Raw genomic sequence first — 25,608 nt, 5'->3', positions numbered from 1 at the left:
AACACAGAGTTTGTAATAGATTCAAACCTGAGGTCTTCCTCATCGCCCATCTCGACCCCAGCCTCCCGGAGCATGGCCAAGGCCTCGGTGTACTCCAATCTAAGAGTGGGCTCCAGGAATTTGAAGGACTCGCTTGGAAACTGCTTGTTCACCGTCTGGATCTCTGTCTGGAAGCTGGTGGGTGTGTGTAAGTACAGGTGTTAACAAACACATGCAAACTAGTTTCTTCAAACCACCAGAATTAAAATGGCTCAAATGATATGCCAAACCAATTTCTCCAGTTTGATAAGTGGAATATAGGTCGCCTTCCTTTGGCTTGTGCAGTTTAGTTTGAAACACATTCTACATTCGCAAAAATAATCCTATAGATAAATCAATAATCAAGGAAGAGGTAATGAAGACAGTGAATGAAAGTTGAAGCTGTTTTTTTCAGTATTTCACTCAAAAATTATAGTTTGACAGGATATAATGCAATTTGGCACAATCATTACCTTAATTTGTGAAAAAAAAAAACAGAATACTGGCAAGGTAAGTCAAAACAGAAATATCAACCTAGTTTGAACAGATCAGGTGCTTAAATTCATATCTTACTTGTCTCTCAAACCCTTGAAGATCTGCACCATGGTGTCAGTGATTGAGTCAATCACTTCGTGGTAATGGTAGTTGAAAGCCATTTCAATATCAAGACCCACAAACTCAGTCAAGTGACGGTGGGTGTTGGAGTCTTCAGCCCTGAAAACTGGAATCATGTATATTTAGTGCACTTCCTCTTTATTTTCAAAGTTTTACATTTTATCATTTTTTACTTTATTGGATATCCATACAGTAGATAAACAGGACATATGGGGAGCTGACAGTGGGGGGAAAACAAATGGTCAAGGCAAGAAGTTGAACTAGCAACTGCTAAGACCAGGTCTATAACCTGGTATGCAGTGTGTGATGTGTGCCTCAACCACCAATGGAACCCCCAAATTAACTAGCGAAGCTGCATTTCCATGCAGCAAACATGTTAAAATGCTGAAGAGTAAAAGTAAAATGATAAATAAAATGGCTAAAATAGTCAAACAAAGCAGATGAGAAAATGGACATAAGAACTGTTCAAAGAAGCAAAGAAGTAAAGAACACTTGAAGTGAGAGGGAAGTGAAGGAAAGAGTAAGAGGCAGTGAAGAAAAAGAGGACAAGGAGTGGATAAAGAAAGTGGACAGTGTGAAATGGAAATTAGCCCATTAAAGCTAGGATAAATAAAAATAAAAGACAGTTTAAACAGTGAAGTCTCAAAATAAATAAATAAATAAATAAATAAATAAATAAATAAATAAATAAAGGAAAGCAGAAATCCATGACTAATGTGCATGTGTGAATGGAGTTTGTAAGTCTAAGTATGCAGATGGTAGAAGTTGTTGAAGTTGAAGGAGTTTTACTGGGTGAGCAGATTTTCTGTTTTCATTGGGAAAATGTTTAAAATAAAGTTTAATTATTTAAAAGTACAGAGGGTAGAGATGTCAAGACACCCTTCAGACGAAGGTGAGTATATTGTGATATAAGTAGAGGAAGATGTAGTTAAAGGATCTGTGGATCTATAAAGGGGTTAAAAGATGGATGGGCGACTTTGGAAATGGTGCTGAAGACTTGTAAATATCAAAACAGTGTGAACATGTGTGTCTTGTGTGTGTGTTAAGCCTGGCTCACACTACAGGATTTAAAAAATCTGAAAAGATTCTGAAATCGGGTTGTTTCTCACACATAAGGAGAATCTACACAGATCATCTTCTCTTAAATCTTAAGCACACTCTAACAACAAGATTTGAAAATACTGACCAACACACACTACAGGATTTCACCAAGATTATTTGACCAGAGAGAGAGTGATGCACCACATGTGCTCAGTTGTTTGATCTGAGGTTTTTAGTGGGTGGGACAGGAGGAGAGAGAAGCAGAGCTGTCTGCAGCGCTGCTTTTCATCCATTACGCGCACGCAGAGGGACAGAGGTGAAACTGTTACTGTATCAGCCAATAATGGTATGATCTCACAGCGATCACTGATAAAACAACAGTTTGCTTCTGAAAATGGCGTGGTTATGTGTTATTTTTAAAGGCATTGAACTGGCTCGAGTGGGCCAGTGGAGCGTGCAGTCAGCTGACCCAGAGCCTTTCAGTTGCACTTTCAGCCTGCGTTTGTCTGTTGTCCGGTCTCTTGTAAGGGGGCTCTCTCTCTCTCTCTCTCTCTCTCTCTCTCTCTCTCTCTCTTGGCTGTTGTCATCCTCAGTGAGAATGAATGTTGTAATCATCCAGATAAACATCAAATATGTTTGAAAATGATCAGGGCAGCTCCGACGAGTCTGTGAGACTATTGTGGGGCTAAAGATTCATCTGTCAACCGCTCACACTAGAAGATAATCTTGGCCGAACATCGGCCGATTTTAGTCCTGACCAGATTTCTTCCCTGATTGTCGGGAGGACTGAATCTGGGTCAAATCGGGCCGCGAATCCTATAGTGTGAGCCAGGCTTAAGACTGTATTAACATGTCCTGTGACACCCAGCTGAGATAAGCTGTTGCCATGGTGATCATAACTTAAATCATAAGAGAGTAACTACTGTTGAAATCCTGCTCTAACACCTCAAGTTTGACCAAAGTTTGAATGGGATTGAATGGGAGTAAAAACAAGTTTTGGCCAACAGTTGGCTGGAGGGCTGCAACAATGAATTGGAAAAATTGATAAAAATCGATTAGTAAAAGCGTTGACGTTTTTTCATAACCGATGCACTGTGCTGCACCATAACTGGATTAGTTTGTCTTCAGTGAATTTGTCTTCTTTCTTTTTGTCAGATTATTTAGCGGCTGGCAACTAGCTGAAGGTGCATTGCTGCCACCTACTTGACTAGAGTGTAGATTACATGGGCTGTGGGACTGTATGCGTCACATGCAAACAGAGGAGGAGGATACAGATAGTGATAGGGCAGAGGGGGGTGTACTGTTGGACCTGCAGGTGAGAAGATTGAGGACACATTTTTATTTATATGCCTTTGTGGCCCACTAAGTCCTTAATGAGATAACATAACAATATTTTTTTCTGTTAAATTGCCCATACATACTGTTGATTCTTTAAGTGACAATACATTTATGTCATTTGTTATACTTTATAAATTCAGCATCTGGTCAGTTTATCAATGATCAAATATGTTGTTTCTTTGAACACAACTTTAAGCAAACAATTGTTATCACCTGAAATAGAAAAGCATGTTTTTTTGTTTCTTTTTTACTTTTTTGAATTGTACTATTATGCATTCTCATCTTTTTCTGAGTAATTAATCGATTAAGTCGATTAATCATAACTATAATCATTAGAGTAATCGATTACCAAAATAATCGGTAGTTGCAGCCCTAGTTAGCTCCAAACTGGCCAAAGAGTGCAATATGTAGCTAAAGTATCCCCTTTGTTAGGAGCAGGAGAAGTCAGGGAACATTTGGAGGCAATTTTTGTTTCAGTTGAGTTAAGTTGGTGAATTTAATGGCAGGTTTGATTGACAGTTTTCTGCAGTCTCAACAGCTGCCAGTGCACTCTGGCTGAAGATGTTCCGCTCTCTGAGAGCTGAGGATATAGTGAAAAAAGTCAAAAGTTAGTGTTGCTGAAACAGTGAAATTTAAAAACCTGTTGAATATATCAAAAAGTTACCTCAGATCAGTGAACATTTTAAAGCAAAAATGAAGTCTGTAAGTGGAGGTATGCTAAAGTTAGAGCTTTAACATATGGAAGAATATTAACGAGACAAAGTTATAGGAATAAAGTAGAAAAACAATACTGAGTCAGCATTTCAACATGATAAAGTCATAAGAGAACAATATATTGGAAAGCTAAGTCAGCATTTCAACATACATAAAGACACAGGAGAACAGAATGTTAAAATGCTGAGTCAGCATTTCAACATATTTGGTGGCCAACTTGTAGTAGCTTTGCGGCCCACCAGGGGGCCACGGCCCAGGTTGGTAACCACTGTCTCAGACTATTTAGTTTTAGTCATATTTCAGTCATCCAAAACCTTTAAGTCTTTTAGTCTTAGTTTAATTTTATTTCACCAAATATCAGAATATTTTAGTTGTGAAAACGTCCAGAAAACTGTGCAAAGTCCTGCAAACTCTTATTAGTTCTCCTGTGTGACTGCTGCTGCTGAGGGGCTACAGACAGACTTAACCTGTTCAGTTATTTGGCATTGTATCACATTGTAACAGCTCTGCTATTCGTTATGTGATAGTGTGGATATTCATTGTGCTAAGTTCACAGTGCAAAGTCAATGAAGCCAACAGGAAAGGCTGTAAGAGTGCAGCAGGAGGGAGGGGCAGAGGGGTGTGTGTGGGTGTGGGTGTGGGTGTGTGAGAGAGAGCTGAGAGAGGCAGGAGACTCCGTGGGTTAGACTGTTATGAGCCATTCATTTTCAATTTCGCTCTGTTTCTCAAAGTTGTTAGTTGATGTTGTTACAGTGGACAGTGACCAGTTTAATTAAGTGTTGTATTACAGATCAGCTTCATCCTTGCAGTGTCCAGACAGATGTTACAATACTATTATTAGATAATTTAGCATTACGTTGTAACAGTACTTGGATGACTGTTTGCAGGCAGGCTCAGCATTATAGTATGCTGTAATCAGTACAGCGATGTAGAGCTATGATTTGAAATGCAACATCAAGCAAATGTTGTAGTAGTCAGCTATATGTAGCGACTTCTGCAGCCCGGTGCTCTAGCGTATCTGTAGGCCAAAGTGACAACAAGTAAACACCGTCAGTTTTTAAATAGTTTAGTAGCTGTCTACATTTAGTGCAGCTGACAGCTCGAAAACATGTCAGTAATGTGTAACGTTTGTGAATCCTGGTTATGTCCTGCCAGTCATCTACCAATCAGAGCTAACGTAACCTCACTCTTCATTTTATTGATAGACTCTCAAGTTTGAACAGACCACTGCAGAATAACTGCTGACTGTGGGTTGGAACGAGCATTAGCACAAACAAATTAATCCCTGTGTTTGCCTTTAGCTCGTGCTCTATCTCTCTGCTGTTTCTCTTTCTTCTGCTCTTCTGTCCTTTTTCTGCCTGACAGATTGGCTCCAGTGTCCACCATGGCCACAAAATTAATCACAGAAATTGTTTTCAACAAAGAAAACACAGATATCTCTTCTCTCCACTAAACTTCGGCTGCTGGTGTGGTGTCATCATAGAGACCAAGACATGCCATAAATCAATCCGGTCCTGGTCAACCTGACCTGGAAGCTAAGAAGCAGCAATTTAAAATAACCTGTAACCAGCAATATTGGCAGTAATTATATTTTCCTAAAGTGTGAATTACAATCAGGCATATATCTGGAGGGGAGCCTTTTTCAGGATCACTTTGACCCCTTTAACACTGATTGTAGCTACAGCGAAAACTCACAGGGGATGTCACAAGGTTTAAAAAATATTTTTTTCAAATAAATTCTGCATTTTTCCTGTTTATTTATTTATTTATTTATTTTTACCAAAACGGGAAATATGTTAGATTATGCGACAAACAGGGGGTGAACTTACCAGGGCCAACACAGAAGACCTTGTCAAAATCAGCACAGATGCACATTTGCTTGTAGAGCTGGGGAGACTGGGCCAAGTAGGCACTGGTCTTGAAATAAGACACAGTGAAGACATTTGCTCCACCTTCACTGGCAGCTAGAAGAAAACAAAGATTACTTTAAGAAATTAGAAAATTTGTATATCTTTTTTAACTTTTCACAAACTAAATCATAAGCTCTATAAATAAACTCTATTTAAATGCAACCAATGACACAAATCAAGTTACACACCAGCTATTTTTGAGCATAAGCACAATATATAAAGAGCTGGTGCAGGGAGCCCATGTTTTGTTTTGTTTTGTTTTTCTTGAAACTTCTGTAAGAAATATAAATATATATTATATATTTAAACAGGTAAGTGTGTGTTTCAATTAGAATAATAGATCGACAGCAGCTACCAGTGAAAATGTTCCATGGAGCGTTTACCTGCAAATTGTCAAATGCTCACAAAAGTCAGTCAATCTGTTTTTTCATCATTGAAACAAGAACAGGGGTCAGACATATTTTCAAAAACAAATCAGGCCTAAAATAGTACTTGATGACAACACTTACATAACACATGTACAGTTCCCTATTTTAAACAGAACCCAACGGGCATTATCTAATTTTTACCACATCAGTCAGGGTGGAGATTCACACAGCACAAACTGTTCCAACCGTTCTCTGTACGCACTATGGGTGTTGGCAGGAAGGAAGATGTGGTTTTGAAAAAAAAAAAAACTCACATATACAAGCGCCAACAAAATCTAGTATTGAATTTAGAACCACCAGACAATGTCAGTGTCACTTGTTTGTCAGATAGAAAGTGAGATTGGAACAGGTTTCACGTGAATTCATTTCAAAACCAAGAGACAAACAGAAGGCTAAACACAGGAATTTATGATGAACTGTTAATAACTACTCTATTACTTTTTGGTAAACTAATTTCATTAACTCTAACCCCCCTAAGACCATAGCTTTTGTCTGGTCTACATTTTTTTTCCCTTGCTATTTGAAATAAGTATGACCTAGTAGTGTATAATAATTAAACTTGCTCTTTTTAGGGGAAGAAATTGGTTTGTAGTTTGATTAATAAGTTATTAGTTATTGTTGTATCACAGAAATACATTGCTTTCATTCAGAAAGTTTGGAAATACTTTTTTTACCTTTCTCTGCTTTACTTCTATAGAAGTTTTTTGCAGATATTTTTGCCATTTTGTTTTCACCAGAATGGGTGTGATGTACTATCACTAAAAGAGGACACTGTCACACCGTGCCGTGCTTGAGCACAATTCACTTCTCTGGTTTGGCACACTTCGAAGAGGTGGGCTTCAGCACAGTTTACTCAAGGCATGAGCACAAGCTCACGGAGAGCACGTGTGATCCATGATGTATGATCACAGCGAGTGCATCTCTCGACAATCATTTTAAACAAAGAGGGGGTGTTAGAGGGCTGTGTCGGGCCAAAACAACTTAGCATAAGTCTAAAAGTCTCTAAAGTTGTAGCAGTGCTCTCTGTGTCTCTTTGTGCTGACTCTGATGAGATGGCTCTTCATGTAAACAGACGCTTCACAATGGCGCAGGCGGGCCATGCGAGTGTGTGATACCTGCTAAAGTCTGGTTCATATAGGGGTGGTGTGATTGCTGGCACAGTTTGGATGGCCAGTGTGACCACACCCTAAGTGTGGCTAATCACAGAGTTTTAAAAATTGAAGTATCAAGGGTCTGAGAGGCAGAATGTATTCATCTTATATGAGTATGCAGGGTCTTAGGAGGATGAAACAAATGCTATTTTCATCTTTTGAGGCAAACTTAATTGAACCTCATTTTACTTCAGAGAGAAAATAATGAATTGCACAATGATCCCACTCAGCAAGTTAAACACAGATGTGAATGACTATTTGTTTTTTTAATCACTCACCATATAGCAGTTTTGTTAGCTTCAACCAAATTTCAAGGTTTTTTTCCTAGTCTGATAAAGCAGATGGTAAATGAAAAGCTAGACAGGGAGTAAACCTTGCAACTGTCACACAATGACTAACAGGACACTGGTGGGTATTTTAACAGAAACCAGTGTGACTCTTGATATTACTCATTACTACTGCACAACATAGGTAAGTCTTAATATTGAATCAATGTGGGGAGTCTCTTACCTGATATAATCTTAGGGGTCTGGATCTCCACAAAGCCCTTATTGGTGAGGGTGTCTCTGAAGAGCTGGCACACTCCAGACTGCAGGCGAAAGATGGCCTGGCTGGTGGTGGTCTTTTGGAGACATGCACACAAACACAGAAAACAAGTGTGGAACTTATCCTTTCTAGGGATTTACAAGATAAAGATTTAAACCATAAGACCTACCTAATTTGGTAAGGGCTGAAAACAGCTTTAATTAAATGAGGGGGTTACTAGAACCTCGGTCCCCAATTTTTATATGTTTCCCATAATAAATAACATCCTTAAATTAAAAGACTCTTCGCAAATCACTACAGAATTTCCACATGCAAGCTTCACTGGCTATAACAGTTAGTCATGACACATTAAACTTGACATGGGAGAGGCCTGGCAGATAAATCAAAAGCAGAATTAAAAAGGTTTAATGTTTGAGTGTATATAAACTTATTAATTTGCAGATATCATTTAGGGATGCATGGTTGAAAACCTTTCTGCAAGTTTTATTTTTAATTGGAATGAGTTCCTGAACAAAGGTGCTGAGAAAAAACTTCTCTCTTTAGAGCATTTAACCCAAAAAGTATAAAATGCATTGAAAAAAATCATTCATGCTAGTCTCAGAGCATCTATGGCGTCAATGTTAGCACTTAGACTCTTCCTATAGTTGGTTTAACCCAACCATAACCTGTCATAACTAAAAAATTTGAAAGAACTTTCTGTGTTAGCTATGAGCTGTTTTCTGTTTTGTATGATCCTTCCTGCTTGCTACTTTTGGAGGTAGCAGATCAAAACAATATACCTAGCAATTTCTCTATTGCTGGTTGTATTGATTTAGGTATCTCCCCATGTAGAATGTTAATCTTTGAATCACTTTGAATTACATAGCCAAGAAAAAAACACATTTCAACCAAATGTAAAAAAAAAAAAAAGAAATTTCCCCTACGAGTATTTCTTTTTTGGTTCCTTAATTAGAGTAAAATGTAAGAGGTTAATCGTTTTTAGATGTTGTTGAGCTGGAGCCTTTAAAACTGGGAATTGTTCCTTTTCATCCTACAACGCAACATATTTATGCCTCAACTGTGAAAGTGCTGGCCTTGAAGATTAGATCTGCTCAAAAAAGTATCTGCTGGCCATGTCTTATTTTCAGGTATTTCTCTCACATTTTCTCAGCCTTAGAAGAAACTTACCCTGAGGTCAATCACCCTGTTGTCTAGCTTTGTATCCTGGTTGACTGTGGCTCTGCCTTCCTGAGGATGAACAAAAAGCACAGTCATACTGACGAACACCCTCCAGTCATGAAAATATCCAGGAACATACTCAGCTTATACTTTTCTTTGAGGGAGAGAAGGTGGGCTTCTCACATTGTCAGATAGTATTTAGATGGACTACAACAACAAACACATAATAAGCAGTCAGACCAGCGGTGCGTCTCAAAGCGATAATTTCATGCCTCCTCTCTCCTTTCTCCTACTAGGCACCAGAAGTACTTTCTGAGTCGCCATTTTAAAGACTCAAAGCAAGTATTGTGCTCAGAGGAGAGAGGAGAGAGGATGGAGGAGACTGATCAGAGGAGCTATGATTGAGGAGACACAAGAGCTGGCTTTGCAGAAGTCTTTCACTGACAGACACGCCCCCATATGGAATATCTCTCTCTGATTGGACGCTGCAGCAGCTCAGACTTCTCTACATGAAACTTCACAAACACAACAGAGTTTAATGAGAGTAAAGACGAGCTGAAAACAGGCACAGAGGATCGCTCAGAAACAGTTCACAAATCTGGTAATAAACTGTTTGTTGTGAGTTTAAAGCACAAAACAATGAACACAACCATCATGAAATCAATAGAGCGGAGGATTACTGCTGAAAACTAAAATGTAATAAATAATATCTTCCTGAGACACAATAAACTAGATTATATTGATAAGTTTCAGAGTACACGATCATATGGGCTCTAGATAAAGGCACAGGTTAAAGGAACAGACAAATCACTGTTACTGTTAAAGTTTTATCAAAGTTATTACAGCGCACATGCGCACACACAAACATGTGCAGCTGTAGCTGTTAGAGCTGACTGACAGATGATCCAGAGGTGATCAGCTGAAACCATCACTGAAACACGTCGCTTCATGTGACGCTCCAGAGGAGAGGATGTCCAATTACTCTAAAAGCGAATCTCCTCCATCCTCTCTCCTCTCTTCATTTCCTCGCGTCTCTCTCATGCATCTCTGGTGGGAGGGACTAAGACGTAAGTGAATGACGCAAGTGGATGAAAGGAAGGATGGAATTTTATCGCTTTAAAACGCACCCCAGGAGTCAACAGATTTGAGGTTTTACAGCCCAACATGAATGAAGAGAGGCTCATTGATAGAGTGGGATGCGCAGGATTTCCTGGGTCTCGCAACTCCACATGTCTGTCAGTCATGCAGCTTGCTAGACTGAACATACAGCTGGTGTGAGTTGATGTGAATGCAGTCCACACACTACAGAGCAGCGCCAGACCGTAGATGTATCTGCTGTATTTAAGGCGCCAGACATACAGTAACCTGACATGCCAGACGGACAGTTTCATATATCTGTCACGGAAATATTTCACTAGTCCATCTGGGTAGCAGCTCTTTGGATTTGTTTTCAGAGGAGGGACCTTCAAAAAAATCAGCAGCTGGTGATTGGATGATCGTTCTGATTGACACACTCACCACAGACCAATCCACATCAAGCCACGGTATGACGTAGCTTATGTGTGCCGCTGCCCAGCAAGAATAGACAAAAAACTACAGGAACACGAGTAACAGCTGTGATAATGGCGTTAGACGTTAGCCTGGCAAGATGGATCTGCAGGACATCAGAAACTGAATCAGGCAGGTCCATCTGCTCTGCAAGGTTAATGAAGGAGACCCCCTGCAGTATATCCACATAGCCAGCTGCCTTTTGACATCCCTACACAACCTGAGGCTCCACTGCTCCACCGAAGGAAAAGTCCTCCCAAATCATGATGGAGCCCCCTCCACCCTGCTGCATAGAAAACATCCCCAGTGGGATATCTTTGTCATGCCAATACTAGAAGCCATCAGGACCGTCACGGTTTAGTTTTTCTCTTCAGAGAATCAAACTTTCTTCACCTGTAAATGTCCCATGTTCTCTGCAGTCTGCTGGTGCTGTAATCACTAACACCGGCAGACCACTGTGCACAGTTGTTACATTCCTAGTTTATTTTTGCCACAGTACGCTGCAGACTGGTGTCAATCTTTGCAGAGCATAGTGTACCTACAGGAAGTCAGAAACGAAAACAATCAGAGTATCTGGTAAAGCCCCATGCTCTGGCTCCCGGTGGTAAATCTCATCCTTGTTTATTATAACTGCTTCACTTGCACATGGCCAGAAGTCATCAGCAGGACGAGGAAATGTTCATCTTGGAAGTGAAAAACTTCAGAATTCAATATGACACAGCACATTCTTTCTATAAGGTCACAAACAGAAAGGAGAAGGCATGGACTGAAACTGCTGAAGTTTTGGGAGGGCCAGGTGAGTTTAACATATTAATAAATTACCAGTAGCAGTAATTACAGTATGGTGTAATGGGTGAGATTTCTTCTGGAACATGTGATACTCCTGTGATCTTATGATCTTGGGTATCCAGCTGCTATGGGCACTGTCCTGTGCTGAGTTGCACAACGCTCCAGAGCCGCATCCAGTATGGATTGGCACACGCCCAAAAGCTGCAGCACTGCACAGCACGGCACTCACAATGTAAATGTGGAGAGGTGGATAGAAATAACCAACATGATAGCCTACCACATAGCTAAGGATATGGTATGGAGCTATTATTGTAGCAAAATTATTCATGTGCACGTAAATGCATCCACAAATATGTAAACTGATCCACAAATGTGTGAACAGATTTGCAAATGTGTCAAGACATTTATAATTTTGTGTGCAAATCTACAAGATTGTGTGAATACCCACAAATCTGTGCGCAAATCCACAAATGCATGCACAAATCAGCAAATGTGTAAACCGATTTGCAAATAAATACCCAGTCTCAAATGGCTTGAAAGTCTAAGCGTTTTGTCTACAAGACCAGAAAATACACACAAATTATCGTTTCATCTGAGACGGGCCTCCTGATTGGCTGTCTGTATACATGTGAATTTTGCTACAGTCCTGCCATGTGAGTGATCTGCAAATGTGTAGAAAAAATTCTGCCTGTAGGAGGCGGGTTATTTTAAAAGTTTAATACTAATTTATAGAAATGTGTCACAAAATTTAATCCTTCCATCCACCCCAATTCTTCTTTACCTCTTCTCCCTCTCCATCAGGCCTGGTTGCATCTTCCAATTGAAGGGGTAAACGGGGCTCTGCTTGACTGACGACGAAAATCTGGGAGGAGGAAAAAAATCAAGCATTGAAATTCCAACCATGATTAGCGACGGATGATTTTTTTTTTTACTTTGTAACAGGAGTCGGTAAAGATCTGTTAAAAGATGTCAAATCAAAAGATAATTAACCTAGCCTACTTGAGGCTTTGAATCTAAAGTTGAACTACAAGAACTCTAATAATTACAAAAAGTAGATTTAGTTATTTGTAAGGAAAAACACGTTAGAGTTCTAGTTATATTTTATTTGTAGAAAGACATTTGGTTTAATCAACTTGAATACTCGTTTGAGGTGCCATGGCATCTGCTGTTGTTGGTCCACTGTGTTCTGTTATTGCTAGGCACCGCACTGTTGGCTATGGCTGCCTTTTGCAGCAGCTCTCTCTTCTTTGTCCATTTCTTGTAATTTTTTCGTCTCTTTTTCGTCATCTTTGTATTTGGAGTGGATCATCACTTTGTATGGTTCATTGTTGGTCATGGACACCAAACTTTTTGTGTCTTTAGCGATGTTTTTAATACTTTTCTCCTGTGTTTGTCTGGAGATCCTACATGTAACCATGGCTGCATTGTTTACATGTGAACTCAGCTGTTAGCAGCCTGTAGCATGTCAATGCTAATTGGTGTAAGGCCTGATGTCCTCCCACAAGGTGAGGAGAAGGAGGTGAGGACAACGTGCTGGTTCTCAGGTGTGAGCTATGAGGTGACATCAACCTGTCCTTCCATCCATCGTTATTGGGAACGTAAGATCTATCTCCTATAAGATGGACGAGCTAGCTGTGCTAACCCAGCAACAGAGGGAATACCAGAGGGCAGAGTAGCAATAAGCTATTCACAGACATGGCTAATGGAGCTAACATCAGACACCAACGCCATGTTGGAAGAGCTTCACCTGCTGTGAGCAGACAGGACACAGGAGACAGAGATGGAGCATGACTGAAGAAGCTCAGTCCTGGACCCTGTGGAGGTGGAGACTGGCTGAACTGGACAATGATGGACAAGCTGTCATCATCTACTTTCTTACGGACCTCTTTTTTGCACTTTCTATACACTTTCTTACTTTTGTTTTCTTGATTGCTGCTGTGACTTCAATTTTGTTGTAATTGTTACAATGACAATGTAGTTCTATTCTATTCTGTTCTATTATCTGCAGTCAAAGTTTTTCACCTTGGATTTTCAGAGCATGTCATGCTTTCTACTGGTGACAACCTTTACGGAGAAGCTGATTTCATTTTCAACCATGCCTTGGCACCTGACTGCACCTGAGTGCATACAACTGAACATACGTTTTAGAAAAAAAACGTCTTCTCAGATATTGACACAGACCCACCCACACATGCTTTTCTGAACTCCATGCACAGCATAGCTTTGTTTCTGAGTATGTTCTCTTGGTGTCTTCTGTTAACTTCACTTAAAAACCTTAAACTACAAGATATTGTCAGTAATATTTTATTGCAAATTGCTAAAAAGAAAAGAAAGTGTTCCCACCTTCTCAATGTGAAGCTCCACATCCTGCTGGGAACAGCTCTCAATCTTTGACTCCACTGTCCTCACCATGGCCTCCACATCCACAATGCTCTCCTTGGTGATGCTGGCAGAGACGTTGAGAAAGGAATTTTAGAAAGACATAATGTGAAATGAAATTAATTCCTGAAGAGGCTACATGCTTGGGAAAGAATGTACCATCATTTGACACATATGATTTAATACAAGCGTTTTCATTATTTTTGGTGATACAGACCCAATGAAGAGTAGGATTAGGGTAGATGACAGAGCGTGAGTGAAAAAAGAAATTTTATTCCATTTGGAACCATCATAAATGTCAGTGCTACACAAGTAGATTGGTATAAAATGGATTGTTAAGAAAAGTGATGGTAAATGTCCTCAAAGGATAGTTGCAGCTCAGTTTCAGATCAAGTCACTTTCTGATTAGTGGACTGACAATTCTGAGCAAAGCACAAAGAATGAACTGCTACACATGCCTTACTTGTTTGTTGCTGATTTTTCCAAGCCTCTCATTAACTCTTACAATGGTCTCAAACCCACACTTCTTAAAGTGCCAAATCCTGACCCCTTCAGCAGTCAGTGTTCTGGAATGCTAAACTACATTTTGTGTAATCATTGCATGCATCCCAAAGTCTTTGACAGTCATGGACTTGTTGCTAAACTCAGAGGTGAAAATAAACTCAATAAGCAACCAAACTTATTCCCTCAAAAATTGTCTCAGCATTTTTGCTTTTTCATTTGCCTGAACTTGGCTATGAGTTGAGAATTGCCCTGCAGGTCAATGAGCTCCATTTGGAGCAGACTGGGAGCACTCTGGACATCAAAAAAGAAAGGGTAAACAAACATCTGGAAAGAAGCACTGCGTGTCTTGACTTCTGCAAATCAGTGGTCAAATTCCTGCAGTCATTTTTCAATGGCAGCAACATATTTTTTTATCATTGAATGCTTTTCCCCTCTTCACAAGAGATCAGCATGGTGAGAAGCGGAAGAGTTTTTTTTTTTTTCAGAGAGCTGGGATTTCCGTAACATTATGACATTTTCGAAAGCTGCAGTGACAAGCCGGCCTGGGCCCTGCAGCTTCAGGTTAAGTGTGTTCAGCTCCTCTGTGATGTCAACTAGGAAAGCTAGGTCCATCAGCCACTCCAGTTCATCAAGTTCAGGAAGGTCCAGCCTGCCCTTCTCCATGAACATCTTCACTTCTGTTGTCTGTTCTCAGCTCAAAAAAACTCTTCAGGACATTTCCCCTGCTGAGCCACCATACCTCTGTGAAGTACAGCACATCTTCATGTAAGGCATCAATTTCCTCCAAAAAGGCACGGAACTGGCGGTGCTGTAAAGCCCTGGATCTGATGAAATTGATGCCTTTTACGACGACGGACATCATATGGTCAAACTTTAAGCACCTGTTGCACAGTGACTGCAGGTGGATAATGCACTGCAGAGCAAAGGCAGAATCTGCACCTTCATCCTCCAGTTATCCTCGTTATTCCTATCAGCGACTTCCAGGAGAGGCCAGCCTGGTCAATTGTGTCACAGTGCAGGTGAAATATATCCTTAGCGGTGGTACGGCCTTCCATCAGGTTCAGGCTAAGCAACTCTTCCGTTACTTCGAACTGGTCATCAATATCGCGGACATACATGGCAAGCTGAGCCATGTCATTAATGTCAGTACTCTCATCCAGAGCCAAAGAGTATGCGCCGAAACGTTTGCCTCTGTCACATAACTAATCGTAAATGCCATTTGATAGCTCAGTCATCAGTAAAAGAATTATATTCCTTCAAATTGGCAATTTTCTCCTTACATATAAGGCAGGTGGCATTCCCCTTAAACTCAACAAAGAAATGATCATTTTCCCACCTCTCCTGAAACAATCTTCAACCTTTCTTTTAGCCTTCGAAAGAGTATATTGATTTACAGTTAATTGAGAACACTACCAGTGTTTGTTTTTTGTTTATTTTTCTGCCATGTTTGCAGTAATTATGCTGCATCCAGGGTCACCTTGGAAATTGGAAATTTGTTCCTCTGTCTGACACGATGGACCAGATTTCACTAAAAATTGATCTCAAGAGGCGGGCCAGGTGAAATGGTCTAAAGGGCAGGGTTTGAAGTTTAAAGGGCGGGCCCTGACCCTGCTCCAAAATGTAATGCCAGGAGCTGACAGAGACATTCACAGGAGTTATCCATCTGAGAAACAGCTGTGTGTTGTGTTGTTGAAAAGTGGGTAAAATATAAACACTGCAGATGCTCCACCAACGAGAAACGATCAGCTTGAATAAAGGTCCTGGAGACACAAAGAGCACTACCCCCCAGATAAGGCTGTTTTCAGGGGTAAATGTATTATGCAAGAGCTAAATTTAGACCTTAGTTCCCCGGTCTGAAAGCACACAGTTTCAGGGCAAAGTTCCTTGTTCCCCAACTGTCAGCTGAGATAAAATGTGTTACAAATGTATGGCCATATTATTAAGAATATGACCATGAAATTACATACAAAATATTGTTCAGCAGCTCTGTGATTAGAGGTGAGAAAGGAAAAGAAAAACGAAAAGAATAAAAATACACAAAAACCAACAAGGCAACAGTAAAAAAAAAAAAAAATAGACCATCAATTCATTTTAAAAGGCACTTATGCCAATGCCCCCAAAACTGGGATGTGCAACGTATGTCACTATACTTAATATTTACCAGTGCCCTAACAATTTGATTCTCAGAATCATTCAATCGGCAGATGAACCTGTGCATTAAGTTTCTCAAATTTGCTTGCAGTGTGTTCACTCTCGCACTCACAAACAGCGCACTCGCACTAGTCTATCTGGGCCTTTTCAAACGTATCCTCAAAGCATCATCGTATGCCACTTGCAATTTCTGAAGGCTAGCTTTTTTATAGTTCAGCCACAGATGTGCAGAATACAAAGGTGAACAATATGCTTTAAACAAAGTCAGCTTCACATCACCAGAGCAATGACCAAATTTACAAGACAATATATTAGCTCGCACATACAACATACGACACTGACGATACATGTCCTCTAGAGGTGTCCCAGTCCCATACTGATATCTGTCCAATATCAGCAAAAAAACAAGTATCAGTATCGTATCAGAATGCATCTAAAATCTCTGATATAAGCACTCTGATATAAGCAGTTTCTATTACCCATTGGTTAATAATAAATGGGTCAGTTTTTCCTCATACCTACTGTTGCTGACTACTGTTCCTTGTTTGAATAATATCACTTAATCAAGCCTTTTCTAACATGACAGACATACTACAAAATAAGTAATAAAAGTATGCATGTTTAATGCTGATATCGTATCCGATTAATATCGGTATCGGCCAATACTCAATGCTGCAGTATCGGTATCGTATCGGAAGTGAAAATGTAATATCAATGACATCCCTGATGTCCTCATCATCTGTCAGCTGGTCGGTGATCACATGACCAAGATATTTCACTTTGCTGCTGATATTGAGGACGTTGCCTGAGAGCTTAAAGTCAGGAAAAGTCATATGTCTATCTTCTGTGGTTCTGCAAATCATAATCACACTTTTTAGGTCTTTGTGCTTTACATCGTGTTGATCCCCATACATGGAGCATACAGAGCTGCTGCAAACCAGCAGAACTCGGACTAAAAATCACACAATCATCAGTGTACGTAAGATGGTTTGTCACTGTACCGCCAACCATACAGCCAATTTTACACAAACTTAGCCTATGCAATAAATCATTCATGTAGAAATTAAACAAAATAGGAGATAGGATGTTTTCCAAGAAAACGCTGATTCAGGATTTTCAGCTTGAAGTTTTACTGAAAAACTGAACACACAAAGAAATTTATAGTAATCTCTTACACCAGATTCCTATTCAATACATTCAACATGGTATAAATCTCCTTAATTACCAAAAATGAAGCAAACAAAATAGCACTAGCTTGATGCTAACCACTATAGATAATTGCATTTATGCTAGTGGTTAACATACATCAGTATAACTTCGGCTTCAGAATAGAACTTAGACTTACATCACAGAGACATATCACAATTACTCTTCGTAAAAAATACTAAATACTTCCGAACAACTAACAATAATGCAATAACCACTTCAAGACACTAGATGGTCTACTTGAGTCAATAATGCATCAGCAGTTTTTACTTACTTCAGTATATTTATGCCCAGAGATATCCAGATCCAGAGGCCGAGTAAATATTTATTTACTTATAAACTCAATTTAACGTTGTTGACCCAGAGAACCTGTAAAGCTACTTTTTTACATAGAAAAAAACACTGAAAAATTTGATGAGGAAATTGATAAAGAATCTGATCGATAAGGAGAACCAATAGGGGTATTGATATCGATAAAATCTTATCATTGCTATCCTTGAGTAATGGCTTTCTCAAGTGTTTTGCATAGGATAAATGAAGTTTTTTTCTATGAGTTTACAAAATGGCTTTTGCCTCACTACAACCCCCTCCTCTCTCAATATGTCATCACTGAAAAGGGACAAAAGTAAAGAAATAGTAAAAAGTTGAAGAACATTTGCATGCAGTATGAGGGCTTTACACACAATTAACTGCAGGGGGAGGCAGCCTGCAATGAAAGCTGCAAAGAGTAAGCACCACCAAATTTGTTGCTAAAATGACACACACACTTCAAAACTGTGGTCCTGTGTTTTTCAGTTTTTATCGATTACACTTTGTTATGCCTCAAGGTGTTATTTTTCTTCATGTATTTTATATTAAATTTCCCTTATGTAAAAGGGTGGAAACTTTCTGTATATGAGGTTAAAAGTTGACAACCTTTGCCAGAGACATTTAAACGGACTGACAATTCTAAATTTTGACTGATGGTTGAAAATCATTTTGATCCTAAAAACTTTTGATGGAGTCGTTTGCATGGCCCCACTGCAGGAAACATTATTCAAATATACAGATTTAACTTCAACCAATGACCAATACACCTGACGGCATACAGGGTGGGCCAGAAAGATTTACTCGTCGTTTTTTCCGCACTATCCAAAAATGCTTGCAGACAAACATAACACACATTAAACACAGTTTCTATACTTTATTCTCTGTCACCAAAAAGATTTACATCTCAATATGGCCACTCTTTACCTTCATCATAGCCTGAAGATGACCTGGCACTGCCTGGCATGAGCACCGCACTGTCTCTGCATCAAGTTTTAACCATGTTTTCATCAGAGCTGTCTTCAAAGCAGGGACACTGCTGTGAGATACTCCTCAGACCTCCCTCTCCAGGATAGACCAGATCACAAAGTCCGTTGGATTGATGTCCGGACTTGACAGAGGCCACATGTTCTTGTGCCAGAAGCCAGGAAAGTGTAGCGTGCACCAGGCCTGTGTGACATTGGATGTGTGAGCTGGTGCTCCATCTTGTGTGAAGACATAGTGGTTTCCAAATGCATTGGTTCACCAAGGCAACACTTTTTCTTCAAGCATTTGAAGGTACACCTGGTTGTTCACTTTCACACCCTCCTGAATGAAGACCAAAGGAGACTTTGACCCATCAGATGCAGCAGCAGCCCACACCATGACTCCAGCTGGCTTCTGACGGCCAAAATGAGTTCTGCAGCCTTCGGGTGGGTGCTGTGCACTATGTGCATAAACCCTGTAATTCTGGGACCTGACCACTGCCTGAACGGTGAAGATCTTCTCATCAGACCAAAGCAGGAGTTTGTCTGTGGCTTTCTGGATCTCCTGCAGCATCATTTTCCCCCTGTCAAGCCGTTTTTTTCTTAGAAGTGGCTGAAATCAGTTGTCTGTGTTGCAATTTTAGTGCTTTCAGTCCGAGATCCTGTTTGACGATTCTTCTCAGTGAAGTTCTTGAGATGTTCACTTCCTTTGCTGTTGCCCTCATGCTCCTGCGAGGATTTCTTTGGTTTCTCTTCCTCACCATCTCAACAACCCTTTTGGTTTGGACTGAACGCTTTCTTCCAGGGATCGGCTTACTGGTGGTATTACCAGTCTCCTTGCATCGTTTCATGACATTGTAGACAGTCTTACCACAGACATCCAGATTTTTCATGATTTGCATTGTTGTCAGTCCAGCCTCCTCAAAGGCTACAATCTGGTTGCACTTACCCTTCAATGCCATACTCGACGAAACTTAGGTGTAAACAAATGAGCTGCGGTACATCAAAAGCTATGCCTTTTAAGAGAAACTATCCAAAATTTTAAGTTTCTAGGACAAAAGCTACGCCAACAAAATACAAATATACAATGAGTAAATCTTTCTGGCCCACCCTGTACATAATTTGAAGGAAGTCTAAGGTCACATAAAATTGGTACATAGTGTATGATGCTGTGAAAAATATACTAAAATGTGAACTATGGTATTCCAACTATACAATTAAAAACATTAGTCTTAGATTACTAGCATACATATTTAAAAGAGAAACTAACCAGAAATGGTGGAACAATTTTCAACAAATACTCTGGTCATATAAGACATAACGTCATCAGTTACGTTTCACTTGCTGGATGTTTTTGCACATTCTTTCAGTCTGCAGTCTGTCTCAGGTTTGTAATGTCAACAAGCAATACTTATGACAAATGTAGCTTTTAGCACCTAAACTCTTAATCAAACTTGAAACCTGGCTGGTGCAATGTCAGACCATGTTGCAAACTCTTTCAAAATCTAATGACTGTCTATCATAAGATAGTTATTTACTGCAAGAATGCTCCACCACAACATTGCAAACGTGACTAAGAAAGTGCTGCACACAAAAGAAAAGATCCAATAATTGGAAAGAAGGTTGTGTGCTTGACAAAACTAGGTTAAGTTTCAGCAAACTCCACCACTGTCCATGTTTTTCCCTCCCTCTGTTTATTTTGGGACTCTGAGATTGTAACTGCTACTTAAAAGGAGGCTTATTTTAAATGCTGGTGTAATCACACTATTGCTTAAGTTCCTTATGATGCAATATCAAACGGCTGGGTGTTGCACACAAGTGATGTAGGGGGTTGTTTTTCTCTAAGAGATCAAAGTTCTGTTAAAGTTAAAGAGGTTAAAGTTCTGTTATAAAGTATTGAGTTGAACTTTTGTTATTGACCAAATACTTATTTTCCACCATAATTTACAAATGAATTCTTCTAAAATCCTACAATGTGATTTCCTGGATTTTTTTCTCATTTTATCTCTCATAGTTGAAGTTTATTTCTGATGAAAATTACAAAACTCTTTCATCTTTTTAAGTACTAGAACTTTTAAAATTAGTGGCTGACTAAATACTCTTTTGCCCCACTGTATACAAGCCACCAATGCTCAAATGAGCAGCTCAAGTGGTAGTCTTAGAATATACACAACTATAAGCTGATATTAACTTTAACAGAGGTACATATGAGTCTAGGTAGGTTCTAAGAAGGAGGACTTGTAAATTAGTGGCTGACTAAATACTCTTTTGCCCCACTGTATGTAACCCCTCCATGCCAGGCTTCCATTTCTGCAATCACAACAGGAAAAGCACCATTACAATACAGCTGTTGCCCACCCTCTCACAGCTAAGCAAGTTTTCGTTGTCAAGTAGTATATGATTGATCCCCTTGCCTCCATCTCACTCCAAATGTGTGAAAACGGATAGGCGGGCGATAAGCTACAAGGATTTTCCCACCATTGTTTGTGCCCCCCTGACAGGAAAAGCATTACTGAAACTCACTTTGCTGCAAACTTGACCATCTGCTTGCTGGCCCGGTCTCCCACTGCGACCAATGCCTGCACATTAAACTGCTGTTGACGCAGGACCAGGAAGCATTGTTTCCCTACAACAGACAAAGTGGATAGTGTCAGGCTTTGAAATATATTTTCAAAAAGCATGGCCTCTCTCTAACGTGTATTTTTCTCCAGTTAATAAATCATGTAAGCTGAGAAAAACAGAATCTCCTGTCATGTCATGTGAGGATATTCACTGTCATGCACGGTTAGTAATTAATTGTATAAAATAAATTTGCTCTGAGCTGAAAATGGTAAATAAAGGGGCTTGAGCTCACCTTTGGCTCTGCTGGTGTGGACTCTGGCCCTTGTCCAGACCAGTTGGTCAGCCTTCTCAGCAGTAAGGTCCTGGATGCGCACCAAATCCCTGTCTAGCTCACACAAACAAATAGTTACACAAATGTGCATGCCAACACACACACACACACACACACACACACACACACACACACACACACACACACACACACACACACACACACACACACACACACACCCAACACTTCAAAGGCATCTCTTTTTTCCCCTTACGGCAAAACATCTCACTCTTCCTTTACTCCCCCTGGAAACTTGAAAAGAACAAAGGAATGTGAATGAGCTTGTTCGTGCATGTGACGACCGACAGACAATAAAAATTCTCAAATTACAGATATGCTTAAAAATGAGACAATAAGGAGCCTGGGGTAAATGTTACTAACTCAGCCTGTTTCTTAGGGCAATATGACTAATTGGCTCCAGTTTCACCTGTGTCACCCAGGTGCATGCTTTAACCTTATCAGCTAGCAGGAAGCTCTAACTTGAAGGCTACAATATTACATATAAAAACAGAGTTTGCCTTTGGCTGAGAATTCTGGATCAACCCACATAAAAGTCAACCACCCCCACCATCATAATGGCTGGGTTTGACATGCAAGTGAATTGTCCCATTTTGTTTCCTGCCATTCTGGCTGAAAGAGCAACATGAAAGATGAATGGCTCCATGGGCTCTATCTGTTTTTGTTTTTCTGTATTTGGCAGATACAGTACGGAGAGTAGATGTTACATGGAAATAGACCATTAAACCTTTTGTACAAAAGGACACATCAACATGCATTGATTGGCTTTTGCACAACTAAATTATTTCACAGTTGGATTGCTGAACCATTTTACATCACACATTTAAGTAATGGCTTGCAATGTTTTTCACAGGATGGAAGATTTGTGGATAACCGTGTTGCCTTGTTGACTGTCATGTTTGAAACCAAAACAAATTAAACACTTTCAGTTTTAATTTTGGCACAGAAATGGTAGTGACAACATTTTGTAATATTTTCAACACCTTAGGTAAAAAATTGGCATTCGTTTGGATGTTTTCTTTCCCATATTTATAGGCCTGCCTGAGCTAGTGCTCAACCGTTCCCCTCCTCCTACAAAATGATTCTCTTGAATAGGTCTGGGCAATAAAAGGAAAATTTACTGTTGCCAAAATTAACTTTACTACAATAACCAACGTCATTTTGCCCATGTTGGTATACTCTGTGTTTTAATAAAAAAGAAAATAAATCTGTTTTCGACTGTGTGGTGCTGGTAGGCTGTGGTGCCTCTGCTGAGGGGGCACCATAACCTAAGTCTTCAGCTCAGGTGGGCTTATTCAGCTCACCTGAAAGAAACTCACAGTTACTGAAGAGGGTTTTTCTTTGTTGTCTTTGGCCTTGTCCACACGTATCCAAGTATTTTCAAAAGCAAATTACCCCCCCCCCCCCCCCCCCCAAAAAAAAAAAAATTAAATTAAATAAATAAAATTAAAAAAAAAGATAGTAGTGGAAACACTGCTGCTTCCCAATTGCACAACACAGCTTCGATATGTCAAGCATTTTGCAGCAACATCCGGCCTGTGGTCAAGTCAGAGCCCTATGAGCGTCTTAATACTTGAATGGTTACAAGGGATTTTTATACTTTTATATTTCATTGCATGTAATGTGTGCCAGTTAGTCAATAAATCAACATAGAGCAGTTAATTTGCATTTCCTGCAGTTATTCAGGGATTTATCATGCATTTATCATTATTGAGGCAAAACTGCCCAATTCATCGTGATATGTGGCTGTTAAGTTGTCTTATACTCACCAAGCTTTTGTTGGGACTGGATCATAGCTGACACACCATATTGGTCCTTGGCAAAGTCCTGGAGAATGAAAGTATGAAAATCAAGCAATTAAGACTAGATTTTCCAAGGGCTAAATAAAACATTGCACAACTTTTGTCTAATAAAAATGAACTCTGAGGTTCTCTACGACAATTACTGCTACAGACCTGATCAAAATCTTAAGACCAGTGGAAAAATTGATAGAATTTACCTTTTGCACATTTGGACCTTAATGAGGTTTTAAGTAGAGCTACAATATGCAAAAGCAAGAAGGGGGAGTGTGACAAAAAGTACTTTGAAAAAGTAATTTATTGAAAACAACAAGTATGTGTCAAAGAGATGTGATGGTGGAACTAAGCCTCCATGTTACATCAGGACTCTGTAAATTTATATCAGATAAGAGTGAGGGACAGTACAGGATAGGATTGTCCACCAAGGACATCTGCCCTGTCCAGCAAGATAATGTGGGCACAAGAACATTCATGCAAACAGTAGGCACATTAATGAAGAACAGAAAAATTGGTGTAACAAACAGGTAAGACACAATTGCTTTAAGCTGGCAGAGCAGGCCAAGCATGCTGTGTGCCTATGTCTAGGTTCATGTCTACGTTTTGCTCCTGCAACAGTGTAAATGCAATGTGAGCACTGGGAGACCAACATTTCACAATTGCAGGGATTAATATGAAAGTGGAAAGGTTTGATGATGATAACAGCAACATTGTAGATTTACAATATGAAAAGGGCTCAAGATAGAAAGAAAAGCAGGCAAGTGGAAAATAACTACTGTGATCCACAAGTGATACTTACATGATCTTCAGTGCTTTGTTGTTCAGCAGCCTGCAAAACAGAGGGGTGACAAAGATATAATGAGAGTTTTAAAGGTTTTTGTTTTGCTCTAAAATGAAGAGCTAATGTTATAAGCTCTGGGAGTAGTAGAAAAGTAAATATAAATATTCACATGGATTAAAGTGAAAAAAATAATAATTTGTCTGAAAATATTTTTTTGTGTTGGTGGTGGCAGAAGGGGATTGGGGCTGCATTACCTCCAAAGCCCCTACTTGTAATACATTTTCATAATGTAACAATAGACCTTACTATTGTCATTAATTGGATAAAAATCACAAAACTTCAATTTTTTAGTATTTCAGTAACAACTAATTTAATCTCAACCTCTCTTCAATACTGCTGCCGATTATTGCTTAACTGCTCCAATCTGCTAGACAAGTGGTTGACAAACTTCTGTATGGAAAGAGGCATTTTGCCCTCTATTCCACCGTGGAGAAGTCGTGTGGAGCCGCAGGTGCAGCAGTGATGCAAGTAAACTTCTGGTGGCTGTGACAGTTATTAAAAAATTAATCTAGTAACTTATTTTGAGTTTAATATTTGCTTCAACTTGGCAGATATAAAGAAAATTTAGCACAAACTGATATACTATACAACACAAGAATATAGGTCTGATCCTTAAATTTCCAGGGGGAAAGGTTCCAGCTCCTGTAAGCTGTGAGTCATTACCAAACTACACGTACATCCTTCACTTCTATTCTTTCTTTTTTGAGAGAGGAAACTGTTTTCCTGCTCATCAAGTGCTGATGTGATAAAAAAATAATGTATGATTGCGTGACCCATGTGGGATGTATGAAGTCGTGCTCTTTATGCTCCTTAAATTTTACGCTTTCAGTTTAGAAGAATTTGGGGGTAAAAGAGATATTTTCAAGATTGTGATCCTTTGCCCTCTTTCCAGCTAACCAGCCTTCTTGGACCCACAATGCCCACCAGAAACTGTATGGTACAGCTTTATCAGCTATGGAAAGGGGGTGAAGGATGTGACAGAACAAAAGAGAGGAACAAACACTTACTAGCTTGGTCTGTTTCTCAGCCTTCTTTGCAGCTTTCTCTGCCTCCTTCTGCAGTTTCTTCAGACCTTTCTTTGACTGAACCTGCTGATCCTCCCCCATCGCTCTAAAACAGGAAGAGAAACAAAAACAAACATTTTGGTCAACTTCCACCAACTATATTTTGTGCTTCCCATGGGACATTGTAACTGCCTGGGAATATTTATTCTGCCAACTCCACTGAGCTACTTTAAACCAATAGCTTTTTGAAAACAAGGCCAAGGAGCCTCTGTGATACAAGTGCTGATCA

General features: G+C 39.7%; 1 protein-coding gene across 1 annotated transcript in view; it reads right to left on the bottom strand.

Annotated features, from left to right (window-relative positions):
- Positions 1 to 25,608, bottom strand: part of dars1 (aspartyl-tRNA synthetase 1) — a 40,857-nt gene that overhangs the window by 6,577 nt on the left and 8,672 nt on the right. The window contains exons 2-13 of the mRNA XM_074695437.1: positions 25,323 to 25,425; positions 24,274 to 24,303; positions 23,448 to 23,505; positions 21,622 to 21,714; positions 21,291 to 21,393; positions 13,600 to 13,702; positions 12,038 to 12,118; positions 8,929 to 8,988; positions 7,726 to 7,837; positions 5,556 to 5,690; positions 592 to 739; positions 28 to 174 (exon numbers count right to left, since the gene is read on the bottom strand). Coding sequence (XP_074551538.1) covers positions 28 to 174; positions 592 to 739; positions 5,556 to 5,690; positions 7,726 to 7,837; positions 8,929 to 8,988; positions 12,038 to 12,118; positions 13,600 to 13,702; positions 21,291 to 21,393; positions 21,622 to 21,714; positions 23,448 to 23,505; positions 24,274 to 24,303; positions 25,323 to 25,425 — 1,173 coding nt within the window. The remainder of the gene's footprint in view (positions 1 to 27; positions 175 to 591; positions 740 to 5,555; positions 5,691 to 7,725; positions 7,838 to 8,928; positions 8,989 to 12,037; positions 12,119 to 13,599; positions 13,703 to 21,290; positions 21,394 to 21,621; positions 21,715 to 23,447; positions 23,506 to 24,273; positions 24,304 to 25,322; positions 25,426 to 25,608) is intronic.

The sequence above is a fragment of the Halichoeres trimaculatus genome, unplaced genomic scaffold (assembly GCF_033239565.1).
Source record: "Halichoeres trimaculatus isolate MK-OKI-2021-1 unplaced genomic scaffold, fHalTri1.1 fHalTri1_scaffold_19, whole genome shotgun sequence".
NCBI lineage: Eukaryota > Metazoa > Chordata > Actinopteri > Labriformes > Labridae > Halichoeres > Halichoeres trimaculatus.
This window is presented reverse-complemented; position numbering and strand designations above follow the sequence as displayed.